This window comes from Stegostoma tigrinum, chromosome 12 (genome assembly GCF_030684315.1).
Source record: "Stegostoma tigrinum isolate sSteTig4 chromosome 12, sSteTig4.hap1, whole genome shotgun sequence".
Classification (NCBI taxonomy): Eukaryota; Metazoa; Chordata; class Chondrichthyes; order Orectolobiformes; family Stegostomatidae; genus Stegostoma; species Stegostoma tigrinum.
In genome coordinates this window covers 28903414-28926916 of record NC_081365.1, presented here as the reverse complement: position 1 = coordinate 28926916, position 23503 = coordinate 28903414, and the positions used below count along the sequence as shown (strand labels likewise).

Here is a 23503-nt window from a genome sequence, read left to right as displayed (position 1 = left end):
TCACTTTACTTTTAGACAAACTAAAACAATTAAACTGATTAACCCATTACAGTAGGTCTTGGCTCTACATGTTGGTTTCTAAGTAATAAAGCTTGAACAGCTTACTTCGAACACTGCAGCTGCACAGAGCGTTGCCTGCATTTGCAATTTGCGGGTGTTCACTGTCCCATCTGTTGTGGTTTGCAGACAAATTGTTTCAAAGCTGACTGTCTCCAAACTACCTGGAATACATTACTTTGTTGCTAGTTGTGACAATGACCGATAGCATTAGGGCCAAAGAAGTCTTGAGTCCAGTTTTGAGCCTTCAGATGCTGGAAGTAGGAAGAACGCCAGACTAAGGAGGTAGCGGCAATAACAAAATTGGGCATGGAAGCAACAGGAGAGTGAATGCACCTTTTACCTGTTTTTTTTCACGTTTTTAGAATGTACTTAGTGATGGGATGGAGTTGAGCATTAGTCAATTGAACTGGGTTTGGTTTTGGTTTTGTTTATTTGTTTTAGAACCTACTGCGCATTACAAAGCAAAACAAAATCTGTGCAGAAAGTTCAATTACCTTTATCAATGGTTTTGCTAGTATATTTATTGTTTCTCATTGTAGAGACTTCATATGGTCAATACTTAACTATATTGAAGAGTGTGTGTGTGTGTGTGTGTAATAATAAATATTATGTAATTCAGTTTACAAACACAAAAGGCCAACAAATGTTTTGGGGCTTAAGGGATTAAAATTAAAGTGTAAACAGTAGCATTTGCAAAAGGTGGGACAATGTTGGTCAGCAGTGTTTAATTTTTAGCCGATTAGTGCATCTGAGTTCTAGAGATGCTGATGGTTTGATATTTACAGCATTCTCATAACGATCTTCAGTTTTCCATTTAACTTACTTGCTGACTATCTTAAATTTGTTTCCAGTTATAATCAGCTTGCTTATTGATGCATATGCTACAATGTATAGCAATTTTAAAATTAAAACAAAACAGACCACCTACAGTTCCTGACTTGAAGCCAGGATTCGTACGTACTTAGCAATGACAAAAATTCTGTCATCAAACTCTAGCCAGCTTTGGCTTACTGAACATCAGTTGGATGAAGTGACCTTAAAGGAACATAGCACTTAATCACAACAGTGATACTTTCCTTTTTTCCTTTGTCCTCACGGCAAATCTTGTTCATGTTTTGAAATAGCTAAGCATTAAAGGATATACGCATTCTGAAGAATGACCATTTTAGGTATTGTTAAAGTTGGAATGGGAGTGGAACGCTACATCGTAAAGTGGAGTTGCTGAGAAAGAAAACAGACAAAATCCTGATCTGAGTCACGGGCAACAGATTTGACACAGTAAGGACATTTTGAGCTTCTTTCTGAGAATACCCTGTCATGAAGGGAGAGTTTGAAGACAGTCACTCTTGTGGTCAAGATATACCATGAAAAGGCTCAACGTAAATGGCTTACTCCACTAAGTAATTGAAAGTGTATTTGTTTTGTCAGAGTAACCAGAATCTTGAAACTTGTTCCCCTGAAGGTTTTAAGCGAGCATCTCAATGATAGAGTGTTGAGGTGGTGTAATGGGGTCTCCAGGAGGTTGTGACTTGAGGGAAGGTACCAAGCAGGGGAGCTCAAACAATTGAGTAGACCTGCTGTCTGAAGGTAAGGGTGTCTTTGTGACAAAGAGCTCTCCTGGAGAGAAAGAGACAAACAAAAGATTTACTCAACCATGTGAATTTCAGCCTTTGTTCCAGGTAAATGTTATTTCCTTTAGCTTCATCTTTTGTAATGATCTGATGCTTGTGGAATAAAGAATTTCATGTAGATTTGAAAATACAACCCTCAAGGTGGAAATGTCCTGAGCTCTAGTCCACATAGAGGATGAAATTGCGGGAGGAGATTGTGGTAATCGCTGCCACAGCAGTGGGGTGCATCTTGATTTAAACACTGGGGTGCATCTTGATTTTTCTTCCCCCCCCCCCCCCCCCCCCCCCGGCCTTTCCCAGTTATTGTTCAGTAAAGAGTCAGTTTGGCCCACCTGGGGATACAAGTTCCGTTTCCTCAATATTGTGCCTTACAATGAGAATCACTGGAGCTCCTGACCTTTGCTGTTGGTAGCAACACAGACTGGCCATCAGTTAGCTCAGTTGGCTGGGTGGCTGGTTTGCAGTGCAGCTTGATACTAAGAGCATGGGTTTAATTCCTGTGCTGGCTGAGGTTATTTGTGTGTTTTCTTGGCAAAACTAGTTATTTTTCTACCTCATGACATTCCAACCACTTGTTTACATTTTTCTCTTTGAAGACGGAGAAGAATGTTAGGATTTATAGATCTGTGAGCAGTGGTGGAGGGCTTCTCTCATTATTGCCAAAGACCCAGCCTTTGGATGGGCCTGGCCGAGGAATGGAGTTGCACCTTATCCTTCCCTTAACTGTGTACCTTCTAGCAGGAATTTTGCTACATTTCTGTTTGATGCAATATTAAGAGCTCTAAGAAAGCATCTGTCTCCAGGTCAGCTATCTGCACAAAAAGTGAAGCAAACCAAGACTTTCCTGGTGTCCACAATGCTGTGTCACATTTAGCTGTTCAATAAATTATTCCACCACAGGGAAGCTCACTGTTTTCTATAAACATTTTTCCAGACAGAATAATCTGTGCCTAAGGAATCAAGGGTTACGGGGAGAGTGCAGGGAAGTGGTGTTGAAATGCCCATCAGCCATGATTTAAATGGTGGAGTGGACTTGATGGGCCGAATGGCCTTACTCCACTCCTATGTCTTATGGTTTTTTTTGTCTTTTTTTTCAGGATGTTTTGAAAATTTTAATCACAAAATTATTTCACTTATCCTGTTGTTCTATTTGCCTTTTTTAAGCATAGAAAGACGGCAGATGGAAAGAAGAGTATTGGAGCATCCACTCTAATTCTAATTCTAATTCTATTTCCTGGCATTTCATTTAATGTTCATTCTTCCAACTTTTTTAAATCACTTTTTTTTTTCAAATCTTTGACTGTTTACCTTTTACAGTCCCCTTTCATTATTCCAGGGATAATTCTGTATCTATATCCTTGGTCTTAAAAAAACACAGCTTCCACAAATAGTCTTCCTCTGTTGCCTTGAAGCCTTTCTTAACTTGTGAAAGCCTTCTCTGTGCCAACAGTTGAAAAACACAATTTTTTTTTGTACATTGCTTCTTAATATTTTCTTTTGTGTCATTTAAATGAGTCTTCTTAACAGTGGACTTTTTGATTACTCTGTGCATGATTCCAGCAGTACTGTAATCCAAATCCTAATTTGCTGTAGTTGGGCTTTGATGCTATTTCTTTTGGCTATATATCCAAATCATTTATAAACATGTTCATTTTTAAAACACAAGTCCTAACATAGATCCTCGGGACACTACAACTCTTAGAGTGGTTCACAATATTTTCAGTAACACAGCACAATTCAATGAGACAAACACTTCCATGGCACTTACGTTTTTTTCACGTCATCTCAGTTTTGCCCCTTGAAAACATACATTTAGAATGTTCACCTTTTAAAATCAAAAGACCAATACTACATTTTTTGTTTGGTTTGATTTTCATGAGTTTTGAGTTGTAATTTTTGTTTAAGATGAAACAATATTTTATCCAAACAATGTTTGCTTCAGACTGATCAAATCCAATGAAATGTGTTTCATTTACTCTTGCCCTTGGTTTTTGAGCCATGAAGCAACATTCCTTTATTTGTCCAAGCTGAATTTTAGTGTTTTCATCTATGCATTGAGTGAGTGAGATTGTAGAGGGAAACTTTAGCATAATCTATAGATGTATTGCAGTCTAGGTGAATTAATCTGTATATATATTTTAATCTTCATCAATGTGGGCTGATAATTATCGTGCTGTGTCTTTCCGTTGTCCTGTATATCAATGCACCTTGTGCACCAAACTGCAATGAGTAAAGAGTTACTGGTGTCTCTACTTTAGCACATGATATTTCCTTTTCTTGCTTTCATTCTGTGTGAAAGAGGGTACAAATAAAACATTAATAAAATTTTAAAGTTTGATTCTTGCCATTAAGTATCTCTTTCTTCCTTCTTTTGTCTTCCACTAGGTCCAAAAACACACACCCATTCTTGTGTTACTCAGACATCACCTATAAAAGATGGCCTGCTAAAACAATGTCAGTTCCAGAGATCCTGCCATTTGGCACGCTGAGCTCAGGTACATGTACATTCTGAGAGAAACAGGTCTACAAGTTATTTAGTAAAGGCCTAGTGTAACTCAAAGGGCAAAACAACGCACAAAACCTTCTATGATTAAGGTATTAATGATTCTCTTCCACTAGAAAGGGCCGCAAGGACAAACTTTTAACTGCTGTAGAGATTGTGAGACATGATAACTAGGACAGAAGCATCTGGAACGATTTTGAACTTACACTTGCTATTCTATAAATGTATTGTTTGGCCTTTGTTTGACAAATATGTTTTTGTTTGATAGATCAACCATTGTCTATCTGAAATGCAAGCTGTGGCTTAGGTATCAGTAAGATTTGTAGTAAGTTTAATCTTTGCATAAGATTGCAATGACTTTAAAATTAATGTAATTGTGTAGCAGGAAGCATTCTGGCTGCTGTAAATCTGTTTGTGGTTCTGTAAGGCTAGAGCAGTGAGTTTGATGCAATAAGTATCTGGAGCAACCTTGCAATGATTAGAGTTAACCGTTTATCTGCTAAGCAGAAGGCTACTGCTCCCAGGTGACTGCTTTGGGCTTTTCCTTTGGCATTGCACCTAGAGTTTTCTCAGCAATCTTTTAAATCACACCGATTTAGTCTACAATATTAGCAAAATTATGCTGAAAATCCGAAGTTAAAACCGAGAACGTTGGAAAAGATCAGCATTCAGGAATGCACGATTAGTGTTTCAGGTCAGTGTTATGTCATAAGATTACGTTGGTACATTTTGTAGATGTCCTATTTCAGGTTTGAACAATCATAATTGACTTGTGTGCTTTGACCATAAGTTAGTACTGGGTTATATTATGACTTCTGTGGTGCAACTGAGAAACGGCAGGCAGGAAAGTGGTTTGAAGTGTGTCTACTTCAGTGCCAGGAGCATCTGGAATAAGGTGGGTGAACTGGTAGCATGGGTTGGTACCTGGAACTGCGATGTTGTGGCCATTTCGGAGACATGGATAGAGCAGGGACAGGGATGGTTGTTGCAGGTTCCGGGGTTTAGATGTTTCAGTAAGATCAGGGAAGGTGGTAAAAGAGGGGGAGGTGTGGCATTGTTAGTCAAGGACAGTATTACAGTGGCAGAAAGAATGTTTGAGGACCCGTCTACTGAGGTAGTATGGGCTGAGGTTAGAAACTGGAAAAGAGAGGCCACCCTGTTGGGAGTTTTCTACAGGCCTCCGAAAACTCCCAGCGATGTAGAGAAAAGGATAGCAAAGATGATTCTTGATAGGAGTGAGAGAGACAGGGTAGTTGTTATGGGGTCTTCAACTTTCCAAATATTGACTGGAAATGCTATAGTTTGAGTGCTATAGATGGATCAGTTTTTCGTCCAGTGTGTGCAGGAGGGTTTCCTGACATAGTATGTAGATAGGTCAACAAGGGGCGAGGCCACATTGGATTTGGAACTGGGTAATGAGCCAGGCCAGGTGTTAGATTTGGAGGTAGGTGAGCACTTTGGTGATAGTGACCACAATTTGGTTACATTTACTGAAGAAATTGAATCTTTTGTCAAGAGAAAGAAGGAGGCTTATGTAAAAATGAGGCGTGAAGGCTCAGTTAGGGCGCTTGAGAGTTACAAAGTTAGCCAGGAAGGATCTAAAGAGGGCTAAGAAGAGCCAGGAGGGGACATGAGAAGCCTTTGACAGGTAGGATCAAGGAAAACCCTAAAGCTTTCTATAGGTATGTGAGGAATTTTAAAAAAAAACTACAGTAAGATTAAGGCCAGTCAAGGACAGTAGAGGGAAGTTGTGCGTGGAGTCCAAAGAGATTAGAGAGGCGGTAAATGAATTTTTTTTTTTGTTTTTTTCCTGTGTGAATACTGACAATTATCGAGGAGAATACTGAGATACAGGCTATTAGATTAGATGGGATTGAGGTGTCTAGGCCCAAAACATCAGCTTTTATGCTCCTAAGATGCTGCTTGGCCTGCTGTGTTCATCCAGCCCCACACTTTTATCTTGGATTATCCAGCATCTACAGTTCCCATTTTCTCTGATGTAGTGTATATGGATTTCAGTAAAGCGTTTGATAAGGTTCCTCATGGTAGGCTATTGCAGAAAATTCAGAGGCATGGGATTGAGGGTGATTTAGCAGTTTGGATCAGAAATTGACTTCTTACAGCTAGCCAGAGGGTGGTGTTTGATGGGAAATGTTCATCCTGGAGCTCAGTTACTAGTGGTGAACCACAAGAATCTGTTTTGGGGCCACTGCCATTTGTCAATTTTATAAATGTCCTGGGGAGGGCATAGAAGGATGGGTTAGTAAATTTGCAGATGACACTAAGGTCCTTGGAGTTGTGAATAGTGCGGAAGAATGTTGCAGATTAGAGGGACGTAGATAAGCTGCAGAGATGTGCTGAGGGGTGGCAAATGGAGTTTAATGCAGAAAAGTGTGAGGTGATTCACTTCGGAAAGAGTAACAGGAATACGGAGTACTGGGCTAATGTTACGATTCTTGGTAGTGTGGATGAGCAGAGGGATCTCTGTCTGTGTACATACATCCTTGAAAGTTGCCACCCAGGTTGGCAGGGTTGTTAAGGCGGCGTACAGTGTGTTAGGTTTTATTGGTAGAGGGATTGAGTTTCAGAGCCATGAGGTAATGTTGCAGCTGTACAAAGCTCTGGTGTGGCCGCACCTGGAGTATTGCTTACAGTTCTAGTCGCCACATCATAGGAATGATGTGGAAGCATTGGAAAGGGTGCAGAGGAGATTTACTGGATATTGCCTGGGATGGAGGGAAGGCTGAGGGACTTGAGGCTGTTTTCATTAGAGAGAAGAAGGTTAAGAGGTGACTTAATAGAGACATACAAGATAATCAGAGGATTACATAGGGTGGACAGTGAGAGCCTTTTTCCTTGGATGGTGATGGCTAGCACAGTGGGACATAGCTTTAAATTGAAGGTGATAGATATAGGACAGATGTCAGAGGTAGGTTCTTTACTCCGAGAGCAGTAAGGGCGTGGAATGCCCTGCCTGCAACAGTGGTAGACTCGTCAACTTTAAGGGCATTTAAATGGTCATTGGATAAACATATGGATGATAACAGAATAGTGTAGGCTAGGTGGGCTTCAGTTTGGTTTTACAGGTCAGCGCAACATCGAGGGCTGAAGGGCCTGTACTGAGCTGTAATTTTCTGTTCTATGTTTTTATTATCAGTTTTAAAGTACATTATTCCTTCTGTGTTCCAGAAAGACACTTCCAGGCAGTACTTGAAGTTTTGAAGGACTGTGATCTTCCACAAAACCTGAAAAAGTAGGTGAATTTTTTTTATAATAGTTATGATAGTTCAGTTATAGTTTTCTTATTCACTCCTACTTTTCAATTCCAGAATTGAGGCCCATATTTTTACCTGCTTTCTTTTGTGGCTCTGCTAACCATGGCACAATTTCTAGTGGTTGACTGATTTTTTTTTATTAGTTTCTGAGTTTTAGTTCCTTCATTTTGTTTAGGCATGCACTTTCCAAGTAACGAGTGGAGTTTGCACTTTTCTGTCGAAGTATAGTACCTCCTGTTACTTATGTTGAACTTGTATACCAATTACCTTGCCCATTCTATGGGGCGACACCTCCAGTATTGAATGTTGTTACAACCAGTCCCCAGGTGACGATGCCGATTCTTTCGTAATCCTGAGGTGAGGAGGGGGATCTAGCTCCTCTTCTTTATTTTAAACCCACATTTTCCACTCCCCACCACACCCCCCCGCCCCCAAAATATGACTCCTTGCTCACAATAAAGTTAACTTAAAACAAAGGATCCTTTCTGTTCTATCTGAGGCACGTCACTGTCCACCTTCTGCTACTTTGAGTAACTCCCCTTTTACTCCCACTCGTTGCTTTCTGTGTGAATGTCAAATAACAGTTTATTCTGCCATGTCTCCTCACTCCATTTTCCTCGATGTTATTGACTAGTCTTTTGTAGGTACTTTATCAAACACCTTTGAAAACCCCATTATGTCTCACTGCATTATCATTCACTACTATCTGTTTCCTTTCCAAAAATCTACTTTAGTAAGGTTGGGCGAGCAAGATTTTCCGTTTTTTTTTTAAAACCCATTTTGATCATTACATTTCTCAATTCTAATTGTTCTCATAGTCTGTCCCTTAGTGAGGATTCACTATATTTCTCTTGCCACCAATATTAAGATGATTGATCTACTATTCTTTTAAATATAGCAATTATATTAATTATCTACCAGTTTTTCTGGAGCTTTGGCTCATGAATGATTAAAAAAGATGCTGAGTTCTTGTCCTTGGATTATTTTATTTTGTATAAAATGGATGCATTTCATCCTCTGACGTTTAGTTTGTTCAATAAATTCACTTTTTTTTAGTTTAAATGTACTTTGTCACATTATTTACGTAGGAACATAAGAACAGCAAGACAAAATCATTTAATATTACTGCATTTCTGTCACCTGTGGTATTAACCTTCTATATCTTAGTTACCCTATTTCCATCACATCTTTATCATTGTGCCTTTTAAAATATTGTAGTACTTTGTTTTGTTTTCTTTTGATTAACTTGATTTCATAGTTCCTGTTTGCCTTCCTAATTGTTTTTTTGACTTCTCTCCTGGTCCCTTGGTATTCTTCCTACTTTGCTGCCGGTATACCTCATGAATTCCTCTTTCTCAGTGATTCAGTTGTTTACTTGTCTCTATTCACCCATGAAACCCTGCTTGTGTTTTGCTTGTTATTTTTTTGAATGGAATATATTCTCTCTGCATGCTGGATCTTGTTTTAAATGTTTCTTTCTTCGCCAAAATAGTTGTCCACTTTTCTTTGAGTTCTATTCTCAACCCCTCAACAGCAGCTTTCTGCAATGTATCATCTTGGTTTGTGTCATATTTATGTTCATCTCCCTCTTCCAAAATGTTCAGTGATAGAGGAAATGTAATGAAACATCCTCTTTTAACCTTCAGACGCAATTAGATATTGCCATCTTTCAAACTGAATTGGATTAGCTTTATTGTCTCACGTACTTGATGAGTATGGTGAAAAGTTTACAAGTTGCTGCCTACAGTGCCACCTTGGCTACAAGGTACCTAGGTCCAGATTCTTCGGGGTAGATTCTTGGCGGGGGCGGGTGCGAAATTGTTATTTTTAAAAATATCAGCGTTATAGATTATAGGGATAAATTAGAATACAGAGAAATTTAAAAACTTCAGAACAGCAGTCCTTCCAACCCAGTTCACGCTGGCACCTAGCCTCCAGGCCACACCAGGCTTCACCTTGAGGCCAGGAGACCGTTCTGGAATCACCTCGGAAGACGATGCTGAGGTCACGCTGGGCCACCGAAAGGTCACCCCCACCTGGCCAGGAGACCATCAGGAGAACTGTTAATCTTGAGTCTTAAGGTTTAATACAGATGCCTTGATGTTAAACACATTTATACTGGCTCAAATTCCCCACGTGGAGTTCATGAAAAATAATCATGTAAACTTATTGCAGTCATAGAATTCTTGAAGATAGATTCCAGTGAGCAAGGCTTGTGGAATGTACAGGTTAAATAGTTTGAATTCAGAGGAGACTTGAAGGAGTGATCCATGTGGATAGACTATAGGAGAGAATGCCAATGGGGTGTTGGCTGTTGCAGGAAAGTCCCGAGTGTATGCTAGGCAGATGGGCTGTAGTGTTTGGGGATGAACAAGGGTGGAATGCTTTAATGGGCAGAAGATTAAATGTCTGAGGTGAGTAGATGGTGGAAAGACACTTGAGAATGTTTAATGTAGATGTTGAATAAAACCTGTTCTGCTTATACCTGATTATTATTATTGGGATGCAAAACTGTGAATAAAGCCAAAAGGGAAAAACAATGATAGTTGTCAAAATATTTTAATTTCTAAGTTAACTCTAACAATCTTTAGTTTTAATGATACTGCCCTTGCACAGTAACTCAGAAGTCTCATTTTTTTGCTGCTTGTTTTTTCTTCCTGTTTAATAGCCTGTCGTGTCTAAGTTGCGTAGTGGTTGGCAATGGAGGAGTGCTTCGAAACAAGACTTTAGGGAAAATAATTGACTCCTATGATGTCGTCATTAGGTATTTATTTTTGTTAAATTTTATATGAATTAAGTTGCCTTGTATGACAAAGCACTCAAGCTTTTTTTCAAACATTTATCAATTGTGGAATAATGCACATTACTGAATTGTACCATTGTTTTTTAAAAATTAGAATAGCAGCTATTTCTTTCTCATCAATCCTGATAAACTTATGACACGTTTTCAATTAATGCTGAACTTTATTTTGATTATTAATGGAATGGAATGGAATAGCCTTGAAGAGAATATGCATATTGACAGTCATACGAAGAATGCTACATGAACGCTAATAATGCTTTAGAAGGTGGGAGTAGGACGTTATCTACAAGGGGTGACCAAAAGCATAGTCAAATTGTTTGGGGCGATTATTTTTTTTTTTGTTTTAAAAATGTATTGGTACGGTGTTTAGTGATGAAGATGAAGAGCATGAGTTCAGGTGGTTTAGTTGTTTCTGGTGTCAAGGTTTAAGACATGTGCCCAGGGTTAGAGAGGACTTGAACTGGGAGTCTCTGGATTGCTTATAGGTACGAGTGATAGTGGCAGGATGAAAAAGGAATTGGTGAAGAGTTATGCGCTAAAACCAGAAACAGAGCTTCCAAGGTCATAATCCCTATGTTAACTGAGCCATGTAGAAATTATCAATGATAAATCCGATTTAGAGAGATGAATATCTGGCCCAATGACTAGTGTGAGAGAAGTAGGTTCTGGTTTGTGGGGCACTGCCACTAATCTTGGGGACCGTCTCCACCTGTACTGTTGCCACCCATGCAACCAGAAAATTGAAGAATACTTAAGTGTTGTGGGGGCAAGGAATCAAATTTGAGAAGATATGGTAAGTCAAGGCTGAAAAGAAAGCTATGAATATGGGCAACAAACAGAAGGGTTAGTGGATATGAATTGGAACTAAGCAACAAATCAGGACAGAGTTTACCAAGAAAGTAAAACTCAAGCCTCTGTATCTAAATGTATATCAGTTCAGAAAGAAACTGACCCGAATGTGAATAAAAATGAAGTGTAAAAACCGCAAGAATGGTGGATGCTGTAAACCAGGAGCAAAAATAAAGTTGTTGGATAAGTTCAGCAGGTCTGGCAGCATCTGTGAAGGAAAAATCATCAGGTAACGTTTCGGGTCTCGTGACCCTTGCTCAGTTCTGGAAGCAACTTTATTTTTGTTCCTAAAAATGAAGTATGATGTGGCAGCCATTACAGGAAAGTGACTGCAAGATTGGAACCTGATCTTGATTTGAATTTTCCACTTAAATTTGCGCTGGAGAGGAATGGATCTGGAACTATTTTGTAAATTTTAAGTAAGGACCTCAATGAGGGCATGCAAGCAGAGCTGGCTCAAGTGAGTTGACAAGTTAGATTAAAGGATATCAATAGAGATGCATTCTGTCATTTAAGTGGATAGTTTAGAATATGCTGAATAAATGCATTTCGACAAATAAAAATTCCAAGGGTCAGACTAACCACTTCTGGTAAATAAATGCTAAAGATAGTACCAGACTTAATGAAGAAAATGAAATTGTACATAGATATGTGATAGGTCAGAAGAGTGGACAGAAATTTCTTTTTGAAATTTCAACTTTAGAGAAAGCAAGTCAAAAATTTAAAAATACAAATCTTTTTAAATTAATATTGTGGTGGAGAGTTACAAAATGACCATTGGTCCTCTAAAAAGTGAGACTGGAAATTAGGGAAATGGCAGATGATTGGGCGTTTTGCATCATCCTTGTTCATTGTACAGGATAACGTAACATCTCCAGAATTAACAATAACATCAGGAAATGGAAGGAAGAGGGCAACTAGAAATCTTAATAATCAGAAATGGTACTGAGTAAATTGTTGGAGCTGGAGGTTGCCAAATGCCTAGATCCTTACGGACTTCATCCTAAAAGAGGTGTCTGTGTGAGGTAGTTGATGCAATGGTTTAATTTTTCCAAAGCTCCTTTTGATTCTGGGACAGTTCCATTAGATTGGAAGATAGTGAACATAACTTGCTAACTTGAATAACAGAGGACATAAAGCTGAAATGTAGAGGCCAGTTAGCTTGATGTTTGTCATTGGGGAAAATGTTAGCTATTATTAAATAAGTTTAAAGCAGGGCACTTGGATAAGTTCAGGGTAATCAGGCAGAGTGAATGTGGTTGTGTGAAAGGGAAATAATGTTTGACCAATCTATTAGTTGTTTTGAAGAAGTAGGTGCTGTAGATAAGGTGAGACCAGTGAATGTACTGTCTATAGATTTCCAGAAGGCCTTTGATAAGGTGCCACATAAGCTTCTATTTTCCTCAATAACCTTCGGAGTTAAGGGGGTGAGCATATTCATGTGGATAGAAAATTGACTGGATAGCTGCAACAGTGTATATGTAAATGTCTCATTTTTGTGATGTGGCAAATATAAAGACTGATATACCAGACAGATTAGTACTGGGACTTCACCATCTGTTCACAATTTATACATACCTTTTGTCCCTTCATCAAGTCATGTTTGCTAAATTTGAGGACGTAAAGTTGGGTAGGAAAGAATGTTATGAAGAGGACATTGTTTTAAAAGAAGACACATAGGTTGAGTGAGCAAAGATCTCAGGAAGAGTACAAAAGGAAGCATATTGTCTCAGTGGTGAGAGATTGCAGAGGGATTGGTGTTCTCCTGCATGGATTTCAAAAGGTCAGAATGCCTTTGTAACAGTAGGTAGTTAAGACAACTATTAAAAGTTATCATTTTCATGAGGGAAGTCAAAGGAAAGCAGGAGGGGCATCTGTCAATTACACAGGGAATTGGTACAAGCTTTACACTTCGACTGGAGAAGTAAATTGCTATACCAAAAACTATCAAAAAACATAATATAAAACTTAATAGAAACCAGTCTGATGTTACATGTCACTTTTCAACCATATTTAAGAACATCTAAAAATAACTAATAGTTCATAAATGTACACTTCCTCTCTCCTATCACCACCTCCCACCTCAAGCCGCACCTCCATTTCCTACCAACTAACCTCATCTCGTCCCCTTGACCTGTCCGTCCTCCCCAGACTGACCTACCCCCTCCCTACCTCCCCACCTGTACTCTCCTCTCCACCTATCTTCTCCTCTATCCATCTTCAGAATTAATGGCACAGAGTTTAATGAATATGCCTCACAGCTTTAGAGACATGGTTACGTGAAAATGAAAACTGGCCCTAAACCCCACCTCTTCCTCCGTTACACTGATGACTGTATCGGCGCCGCCTCTTGCTCCCAAGAGGAGCTCGAACAGTTCATCCACTTCACCAACACCTTCCACCCCAATCTTCAGTTCACTTGGGCCATCTCCAGCACATCCCTCACCTTCCTGGACCCCTCAGTCTCCATCTCGGGCAACCAGCTTGTAACTGACGTCCATTTCAAGCCCACCGACTCCCACAGCTACCTAGAATACACCTCCTCCCACCCACCCTCCTGCAAAAATTCCATCCCCTATTCCCAATTCCTCCGCCTCCGCCGCATCTGCTCCCACGATAAGACATTCCACTCCCGCACATCCCAGATGTCCCAGTTCTTCAAGGACCGCAACTCCACCACCACCACACCCCCCCACCCCCTCGAGAATGCCCTCGACCGTGTCTCCCGCATTTCCCGCACCTCACATTTTCCAGCTCTCTGTGACTCCCTTGTCCGCTCCACACTCCCCTCCAACCCCACCACACCCGGCACCTTCCCCTGCAACCGCAGGAAATGCTACACTTGTCCCCACACCTCCTCCCTCACCCCTATCCCAGGCCCCAAGATGACTTTCCACATTAAGCAGAGGTTCACCTGCACATCTGCCAATGTGGTATACTGCATCCATTGTACCCAGTGTGGCTTCCTCTACATTGGGGAAACCAAGCGGAGGCTTGGGGACCGCTTTGCAGAACACCAACACTCGGTTCGCAGTAAACAACTGCACCTCCCAGTCGCAAACCATTTCCACTCCCCCTCCCGTTCCTTAGACGACATATCCATCCTGGGCCTCCTACAGTGCCACAATGATGCCACCCGAAGGTTGCAGGAACAGCAACTCATATTCCGCTTTGATACCACTGGGCTGCAGAGTTCCCATGTGGATTTCACCAGCTTCAAAATCTCCCCTACACCTCCCCCACTGCATCCCAAAACCAGTCGAGCTCGTCCCTGCCTGCCTAACCTGTTCTTCCTCTCACCTATCACCACCTCCCACCTCAAGCCGCACCTCCATTTCCTACCAACTAACCTCATCCCGTCCCCTTGACCTGTCCGTCCTCCCCAGACTGACCTACCCCCTCCCTACCTCCCCACCTGTACTCTCCTCTCCACCTATCTTCTCCTCTATCCATCTTCAGTCTGCCGCCCCCTGTCTCCCTATTTATTTCAGAATCCTCTCCCCATCCCCCTTTTCTGATGAAGGGTCTAGGCCTGAAACATCAGCCGTTGTGCTCCTAAGATGCTGCTTGGCCTGCTGTGTTCATCCAGCCCCACACTTTGTTATCTGCGAACTAAATATTCAGGTCTATATGACTTCTTAAAAGCAAAAGGTGGGGTGGTTTTGTTAGTATGAGGTGAAGTACTTGCAACAGCAAGAAATGATTTTAGGTTGGAAAATGTTGGATGAAGGTAAGAAATAACAAGGAGAGGAAGACTCTCAGGTGGGAATTGACTATAGGCCCCTAACAGTAGCCACTCCAGGACCGAGATTAGTCAGGAGATAATGAGAACTTACTTTTTTTTTTAAAACCAAAAAAAAGTACATTAATCATGTGTGATTTCAATCATTACTTAGATTGGGAAAATCAAATGAGGTTGCCACAAGGAAGAAATCATTGTGTATTGAGGAGAGTTTTGTAGAAACTGTTTTGTTGTGGATGGAACCAGAGATAAATCTATTTTGGATCTGGTATTATGTAATGATGCAGGTTCAATAAATGAGAGTAAAAGATTTTCCAAGGAAACGGTGACCATACATGGTAGAATTTAGTATTCAGTTTGACTGTGAAACAACTGTGCAAATAAGAGTAATGACTAAGAAATGAGGCAGAATTTGTTTGGTTAGACTGGGAAAGGAGTTTAGCAGAAAATCTGATTGATAAATAATGGCAGACGTTTAAGAAAGTAGTATTTTGTGATTTATCTATGTGAGAAAGGAGCATTATATGAAAGGGATAATCCAACTGTGGTTAATGAAGGAAGTGGAAGGCAGCATCAAATTGTACATTTTCTTTCAATGTAGCAAAGATTAGTGGTAAGCCAGAGGATTAAGGGAGTTTGAAAGCCAAGAAAAGATGACTTCCTTTTTATAAAAAAAACACAAAACTACCAAGTAATATGCAAACAGACAGTATAGTTTCTTTCAAGTCAAGGCAAGGAAGACAGGGGCCAAACTGAATATAACTTTCCTAGCCTCATTCTCCAGATGTCATCATGAAAAACCAAGAAACGGTAGATGAGCTGAATTATAGTTTAGAAGGATGAGTGGTGACCTTAGTGAAACATGTAAGATTCTCCAGGAGAGTAGATGCTAAGAGGCATGCTAGTTCTCAGGAAGGGTCACCTGATGCAAAGCATTAACTTTATCCTGCCCCCTTGACCTGTCTGTCCTCCCTGGACTGACCTATTTCCTCCCTACCTCCCCACCTGCACTTACCTTTACTGGCTCCATCCCCGCCTCTTTTAACTTGTCTGTCTCCTCTCCGTTTGTCTCCTCCTCTATCCATCTTCTAACCACCTCCCCCTATCTCCCTATTTATTTCAGATCCCCCTTACCCTCCCCTATTTCTGATGAAGGGCCTGCGCCTGAAACGTCAGCTTCCCTGCTCTTGAGATGTTGCGTGGCCTGCTGTGTTCATCCAGCTCCACACCTTGCCATCTTGGATCCGCCAGCATCTGCAGTTCCTATTATCTCTGAAGTTATTCAGACAGTCAGACTTTTAAAGGAAGTTTGGGTCTGGTGGACTGAGTGAAGAGGCACAGGCAGCAATGGTCTTATTCTTAGTGACCTCTGGCAAAGAAACTTGTAAGAATTTCTAGTTCTGCTTGTGTCATTGATTTTTATTTGAGTTAAAATTGTGCACTACCTACAGTGGGGCCATAGAGCTAGTATTTGCTAATCAAAAGGCTCCAATTTGTTTTCAGTTCATTAGAATTGGAAGAAATTTTAATTAGAACGTACAGGTGGACTTAAAGATGTTTTAATTTACTTCACTGCTCCTTTTCTAATTCCTTTTCAAGATTAAATAGTGGGCCTGTGAATGGGTACGAAGATGACGTTGGAAACAAAACAACATTTAGATTCTGTTATCCAGAATCTCTCTTCTCTGACTACAGCCAGTATGATCCTGACACAACATTGGTTTTTGTTGCATTTAAGACAATTGACTTACGATGGTTAAAGGAGATACTTTTAAAGCAGAGAGTGGTGAGTTCTCTGAAATTGTTCTTCAAAAGAGTTGTCTTCCAAGGATTCCTCTATGCTTGCAAGCTACCAGCTTATTTCAAACCTTCCTTCCACCTCAAGTTCTTCAACATGTTGCCTCAATAGTCTATGCCCTTCTCTGTCTTAAGTCAAAGTTTCTATCCCTCCTACAACACCAGGATCCCCAAAGACACGAATAACGTTTATGTCTGTAGTGTAGTACACCTTTTCCTTTCTTCTTGACTTCCTTTCAGTAGCTTTGACAATTGACCACACCATCATCCTCCTGTTCCTTTCTAGTGTTGTCCAGCTTTGGTGGATGCCCTTGGCTTTGTTCCATAGCTGTTTATTAAATCGAACGAGTGAATTTTCAGCATAGCTTCTCTTCTAGGACTCCATATCTTTTGGAGTCCTACAGGCATTGCCATCCTCCCCTCTGGTATCTATATGCTTTTCTTTGAATGGAGTCTGGTTCTATGTGAATGCCGAATCCAGCTCCAGCACTTTTTTCCACATTCTAGAGCTACCCACTGCCTTTTGTATTGTCAGACTATTTCGTCAGCATGAGTAGTGGCTTCCTCCAATGAAAATTAAACCTATCTTGAGCCCCTCTTGACACAAACTCCTGCCACTGTGTCAGGCTGAATCAAGCTGTGGCCAATTCTCAACCTTTCACCAGTTCTACCTGACTTTTTCAGGCAAGTGCCAATCCTGAATGCTCCCTTTTATCATTTCATGTCCATCCCTATGCCTTTCTACTGCAGAGTTCCACACCAAGAGTTTTTCAATTCCTAACTTTTTAGCTCTTCTTCAAACTTCTGTTGGCTGGCTTCCCATCTTCTATAAAGTTCAGTGGACCAAAGATTTGCTGTCTGTGTCCAGTCCATCCTTCACCTGCAGACTTATTGACTTTGTGGTCGCTTGCAGGGGATTGTTCTGCAGGCAGAATTTCATCCCTAGTCCATCACAATTTTAGCAACTTTTAGTAAACCTATAACAGTCTGATAATTCAGAAAAGTAGCTCATGTTGTATGATTAATCTATATTTAAAGTCAATTTTTGAAAATGGAGTTTGAAAAATAATAAACTAACCTGAAGATGTCTCAGAATCTAACAACTAACTGTTACAAGTGCAAGTGAATGTGAGGAAAAATGTACAGTATACATGTATATGTTGTTATAATTGCTTTTCAAGTCTGTAAGTTAACGTGGTTTTTTTAACAGTCCATGCGTGGCTTCTGGAAAAATACACCTACAAATCTAATTTACAAAAATAGGCAAATAAGGATATTAAAACCTTCTGTAGTCCAGAAAGCAGCCTTTGATTTGCTAAAACTGCCCACAGTTGTTCGTTGGCCTAAGGTATGTGGATGAATATTTTCTTGTCACACCATGTTTTTCTGTGTAGCTTAATTTAAAGTCTTAGAGACTGAGGTCACCTCGACTGCACTTAAATATGTTTATTTATTTAGTCTGCAAAATGGCAAAAGCTGATTTTTTTTTAAAATGGCGTTCATTTCTATTTGACAAGTTTTAGATTAACATTCACAACAAAGGAGGAAGCATTAGTGATGTGATACCCCAGCTAGTTCATGAATGTCAAACAGTTTTCATGTTGTGGCCTATTCTCAACCTTTGATAGCTTTACTGTGAAGTCAGGACATTAAAAACTGTACAGGAGCAGCCTGGGCGGAGTTCTTTTTTTTTCAAAGTTGCAATCTTTATTGTGGCATAATTGCTGACACTCTCTACTAAATAACTTTATACACCTGAGACTAGAAAATTGAGATGGCAACTCTCCACGACTTCATTTTGAAGGTGTGGTGTTTCAATGTATTGCACAAAGCAAAAGATTAAAGATTATTTGCTTCCAAATATTTCCTTTACCTGCTTCTGTTGATGGTACCATCTGGTTTATGTTTTAATGTTGGAAAACCGAAGAGCATGCAACAGTAATTATCCTGTTGCAAGCAGCTTCCCTGATGCTGAGTATCTTGCCAAACCAGGAGATGGGTGTGCATTTGGGAGCTCCTCGTGTTGGTTGCGTGACGGCCAGATATCCCCTTTTTCACAGTTGATTTAATTTGAACAATTTAACTAGAACTATCTTAGGCAGTTTTTTTATTTCAAAAGGTTGTTCATTGAAACAGAATAATGGAAATATCTTTCAGAACTGTCCTCTTTGGGGAAGATGGCATGAAAGTTGTAAAGCAAGTGGTGTCCACGAGGAACAATGGGATACCTGGAAATTGTCCATAAAACAGTTTATATAGCAGTTGTAGCAAGCGTTTCCGATCACACAAACACTACATATCCTGAGTATTTTGTCCATGGTAGCAAATGAGAAATTCTTTTGAATTGAGGAAACATAACCAAGGTAAGGAGGACTAATTAATAGGCATCTGTTTGAAGGATGAGCTTAGTTAGTTATGCATCAAGCCCTTTGCCACGATATGCTGTCAAACTGCACCACTGTTATGTATAACAAAGTACTGGCCTCTCTGCTGTAAGGCTTTGTGCATAACAATTGCCTCTCAACCTATTGTAAAGGTTCTGTTTTTGTCTAGGGATCTCCCAAAATGAGATTCCTAGCACATCGGATGATATACTGTAAAGCACTCCAGACTTTGCAAGCTCTGACCTTGATTCATATGCAATAAAAGTTAGATGGGGGCAATTAAAAGAGAGCACCAGTGAGGAGAAGTAAATGAAAATGGACCTGTGGATTTGCACCTTACAAGGGCTGCATACAGAGCTCATTAATCAGCAAGAACTCCTTTTTTTTCAAAAAGTGCTTTAAGAGCACCGCATCCCAAGCCAAAGAGATATGCAAGTGCTACTCTAGTGCCTAATTTCATGAGAGGGTTTTGTGAATGAGTGGCAACTCCAGAAAGTCCCGCCCCTAAGGGTATGTATATTTCATTTAATATATACAGGTTATTTTTCAGTAAGTCTTGTTGGTCCTGGACTGTAGCTCATTGCAAACTTTTTGCCTCTGATCTGCAGAGTTTAAAGGCTTCATGTTTTAAGAGTCAAGAGGATTTATACTGTGCCTTGCCAATCCAGTGTAAATGATCTAGGATTTGTGTTTGGTCGACAAAGGGCAGCTAGAAATTGGAGACACATTTAAAAACTTTAGCTGTCACAATGACCTATCTACCTATCTCAAACAGCCCATTTGGAGGTCTATAGATGTGAAGCAATGGCCGTAACATCTAATACAGCAAAATAAGGCATTTATTGATGGGTAGATGGAGTCCTCATTGAGGAGAAACAGCATATCACCACAGTTGCTGCTCTAAAGGACAAGAGGTTGGCAATTAGACAATGCACACGCAACAGCACTTCTAATAAGGGCAAGCAAGAAAGTGCAAATGTTGCAGGGCACGTGGAGTAGCAAAGTTCGTTCAATTCTTCTTGGAATGTTGAGATGACGTGTTAACTATTGAGCATGCGATTTTTTGTTTTGTAATATTCATTTGTGGAATTCCCAAATCAATGGTGCTGGTGAACTGCTACAGTTCTGTGATGTGATTGCTTCTTTGGTGTTAGGTAGTAGGCGGTGACAAGATGATATGTTACTGCACTAATAATTTGTAGCTACTAGGCTAATGTTTGGGGATGTGGGTTTGAATCACACCGTGGCAGATGGTGGAATTTGAATTTAATAAAAATATTTGGAATTACAAGTTCCTCAATGGCAACCATATGTCAGTTGTTGTAAAACTCTATCTGCTTTGCTTATGCCCTTTTTATAGAGAGGGATATCTGCTGTCCTTAGCCAATCTGGCCTGTCTGTCCAAAGCCACAGCAATATGGATGACTTATTTTTTGGTTCTTCAGGACATTCAGAAACCTGTTAATCGTTTTGTGGTAACTAGGGATAAGCAATGATTGCCAGTGATGTCCAATTGCCATTTTTAAAATTTTTTTTTAGAAGGAACATTTTCAAGCTTTTGATCAGCTTCACTGAAGGAAAGGTGATACAGTTCCAAATCAAGACGTATGAGACTTGAGGGGTGTGTAAGGCAGTGATCCGTGCGTGTGTTGCCTTTGTCCTTCCCAGGTAGTAAAGGGCATAGAGGTGCATCTGAAGAAGTCTTGGCAGGTTTCTGCATCTGGTTCAAAGACCATGCATGCTGCAGTCAATCGAGTGAGCTGCTGCGTCCTGCTTCATGGAGTGCCATGCTTACAGAAATTCCTGTGCAGTCATGCTATTAATAAACACAGTTCCACTATGGAGGAAACCCCAGAAGTGAGGCAATCCATCGCAAAGGACCCCAGGGTTTAAAAACCAGATGGGAAAACACACCAATGCTTCATCAGAAGCTGCACTGAGGATGTTAGCAAGCAAGGTAGTGAAATATCTGCGGAACAACAAACCAGCTCAGCGAGCCAACCAACCTCGACACCCACAACCCAAGCTACAGATCTACTCCAAAACCTTCGTAAGTGGGGATTGTTTCAGCACCCTCCTAAGTTCTGTCATGGAAATGGAAAGACTTTGGGAAGTCAGAAATTGAGTCACTTGCTATAGAATTCCTAGCTGCTGACCTGGTTTTGGAACCACAGTATTTTGCCTGGTCTGGTTAAGATTTTGGTGACAAATGACTCCCAGATTGTTGGTGCTGGTGTGTTTAGAAACATTAAAAAAAATAGGTGCAGGAGTACACCATTCGGCCCTTCAAGCCTACACCACCATTCAATACAATCATGGCTGATCATGTAATTTCTGTACCCTGTTCATGCTTTCTCTCCATACACCTTGATCCCTTTGGCTGCAAGGGTCACGGCCAGTCCTATCTTGAAGATATCTAATGAACTGTCCACAACTGCTTTTAGTGGGAGAAAATACCACAGACTTGCAACTGAGTGAAGACCTTCTTCCTCATCTCGGTCCCGAATGGTTTACTCCTTATTCTTATGGTGTGATCCCTAGTTCTGGACATCTCCAACATCAGGAACGTTCTTCCTGCATTAAGCCTATCTAGTTCCCACCAGGATTTCATACGTTTCTATGAGATGATCCCTAAATTCCAATAAATACAAGCCCGTTTGATCCAATCTTTCCTCATGTGTCAGTCTTGACATTCTGGGAATCAGCCTGGTGAATCTTTGCTGGAATCTTTCAATAGCAAGAATGCCCTGCTTCAGACTAGGAGACCAAAACTGCACACAATACTCAAGGTGTGGCCTCACCAAGGCCCTGTATAACTGCAGCAAGACATCCTTACTCCAGTACTCATCCTGTCACTGTGAAGACCAGCATGTCATTAGCTTACTCGCCACTTGCATACCAACCTCCAGTGACTGTTCCACCATGGCACCCAGTCTAATTGCACCTCTCCTTTTCCTAAACTGCCACCATTCAGATAATATGCCTTCCTGTTTTTGCAACCAAAGTGGATAACCTCACATTTATCCATGTTATATTGCATTTGCCCACTCAACTAGCCTGTCCAAGTCACTTAGCCTCCTCCTCATAAGCACACACTGTCACGCACCTTAGTGTCATGTGCCGACTTGGAGATATTGCATTCAATTCCTTTGTCCAAATCATGAATGTATATTGTGAATAGTTGGCGGCCCAGCACTGAACCCTACAGTACCCCACTCATTACTGCATGCCACTCTGAAAAGGACCGGTTTATTCCAACTCTCTGCTTCCAGTCTGCAAACCAGTTCTCTATCCATGTCAGTATATTACTTCTGATACCATGAGCTTTTAAGTTTTCTTAACAATCTCTTGTAATGCAATTAAGTGTAAAGGGGATGTGGTTAGGTACTCACTCATAGCTAGACATTACCTGGCACTTGCACGATGTGAATGTTTCTAGCCTAAGGCCCAGGTCTTCTAGCTCAATGAAGAGACTATAAATTACTTTATCATTTGAGGCATTGCAAATCGATCTAAATGCTATGCAATCATGAGCAAGCCTCTCCACTTTTGACCTTGTTAGAGAAGGGACATCTCTGTAACAACTGAAGTTGGTTTTGCCCTGAGCAGAAACTAGAAGAGCTCTTGCAGCAAATGTCCTGGGTCTCTACCAACTACAGCAGTCTTTCTTTTGTGCAAAATGTAGCTCCAACCAGTAGACATTTCACCCTTGATTCTTAGACTTCAGTTTTTTAACTAGGAGCTGCTTGATGAGTCACGAGGTGAGTTGTAACACTGAAGCAAAATTGACGTGAAGCAAATTGTAATGTTCAAGATAATTTAAAAGCTTAGGAGGTTGTAAAGTACACCTCAAAGGAAGGTAGCATTTTAGGGACGGAATTCAAGCTTGGGGCCTAGGCAGCTAAAGGCGTGGCCAGCATGGTGGACCAAATTAAAATTGAAGGTTTTCAAATGGCCAGGATTGGAACTTCTGGAGGCTTGTAGGGCTAAAGGAGATGAGCAATAGAGAAGGGAGAAGCCATGCAGGGATTTGAAAGCATGGTTAAGAATTTTAAAACATGAGGTGCCGTTTAACCAGGAGACCATAAGTCAGTGGGCACAGGGCTGATGAATGGTATTGATGTGAATATGGACATGAGCAGCAGACTTTTGGATATATTCCCTATAAACTTGAGGGTAATAATAGAGCCCAGGAATGCATTTATGTAGGCAAGTTTAAAAGGGTTGCTGGTGTGGATAAGGGTTTCAGCTGGAGCAGGGACAAAATCGTGATGTTACAGAAGTGGATATAAGCAGACATAGAGCAGATTTGTCATCAGAAGCTCATCTTGTGGTTAGATATCATGTAAGGTAATGAACAATCTTCAGCCTCCATCAAGAAGAGACCATAGATGTTAAGATATTAGAGCAGAATTAGGCCATTTGGCCCATCAAGTCTGTTCCACCTTTCAGTCATGCT

General features: G+C 40.6%; 1 protein-coding gene across 5 annotated transcripts in view; it reads left to right on the top strand.

Moving 5' to 3' along the window:
* LOC125456860 (type 2 lactosamine alpha-2,3-sialyltransferase-like) overlaps nucleotides 1–23503 on the top strand; it is a 93321-nt gene that overhangs the window by 53804 nt on the left and 16014 nt on the right. For all 5 annotated transcript variants that reach the window (XM_048540327.2, XM_048540326.2, XM_059650237.1 and 2 more), the window contains 5 exons: nucleotides 4077–4186; nucleotides 7384–7447; nucleotides 10138–10233; nucleotides 16463–16649; nucleotides 17871–18008. In XM_048540327.2, the coding sequence (XP_048396284.1) occupies nucleotides 4077–4186; nucleotides 7384–7447; nucleotides 10138–10233; nucleotides 16463–16649; nucleotides 17871–18008 (595 nt within the window). The remainder of the gene's footprint in view (nucleotides 1–4076; nucleotides 4187–7383; nucleotides 7448–10137; nucleotides 10234–16462; nucleotides 16650–17870; nucleotides 18009–23503) is intronic.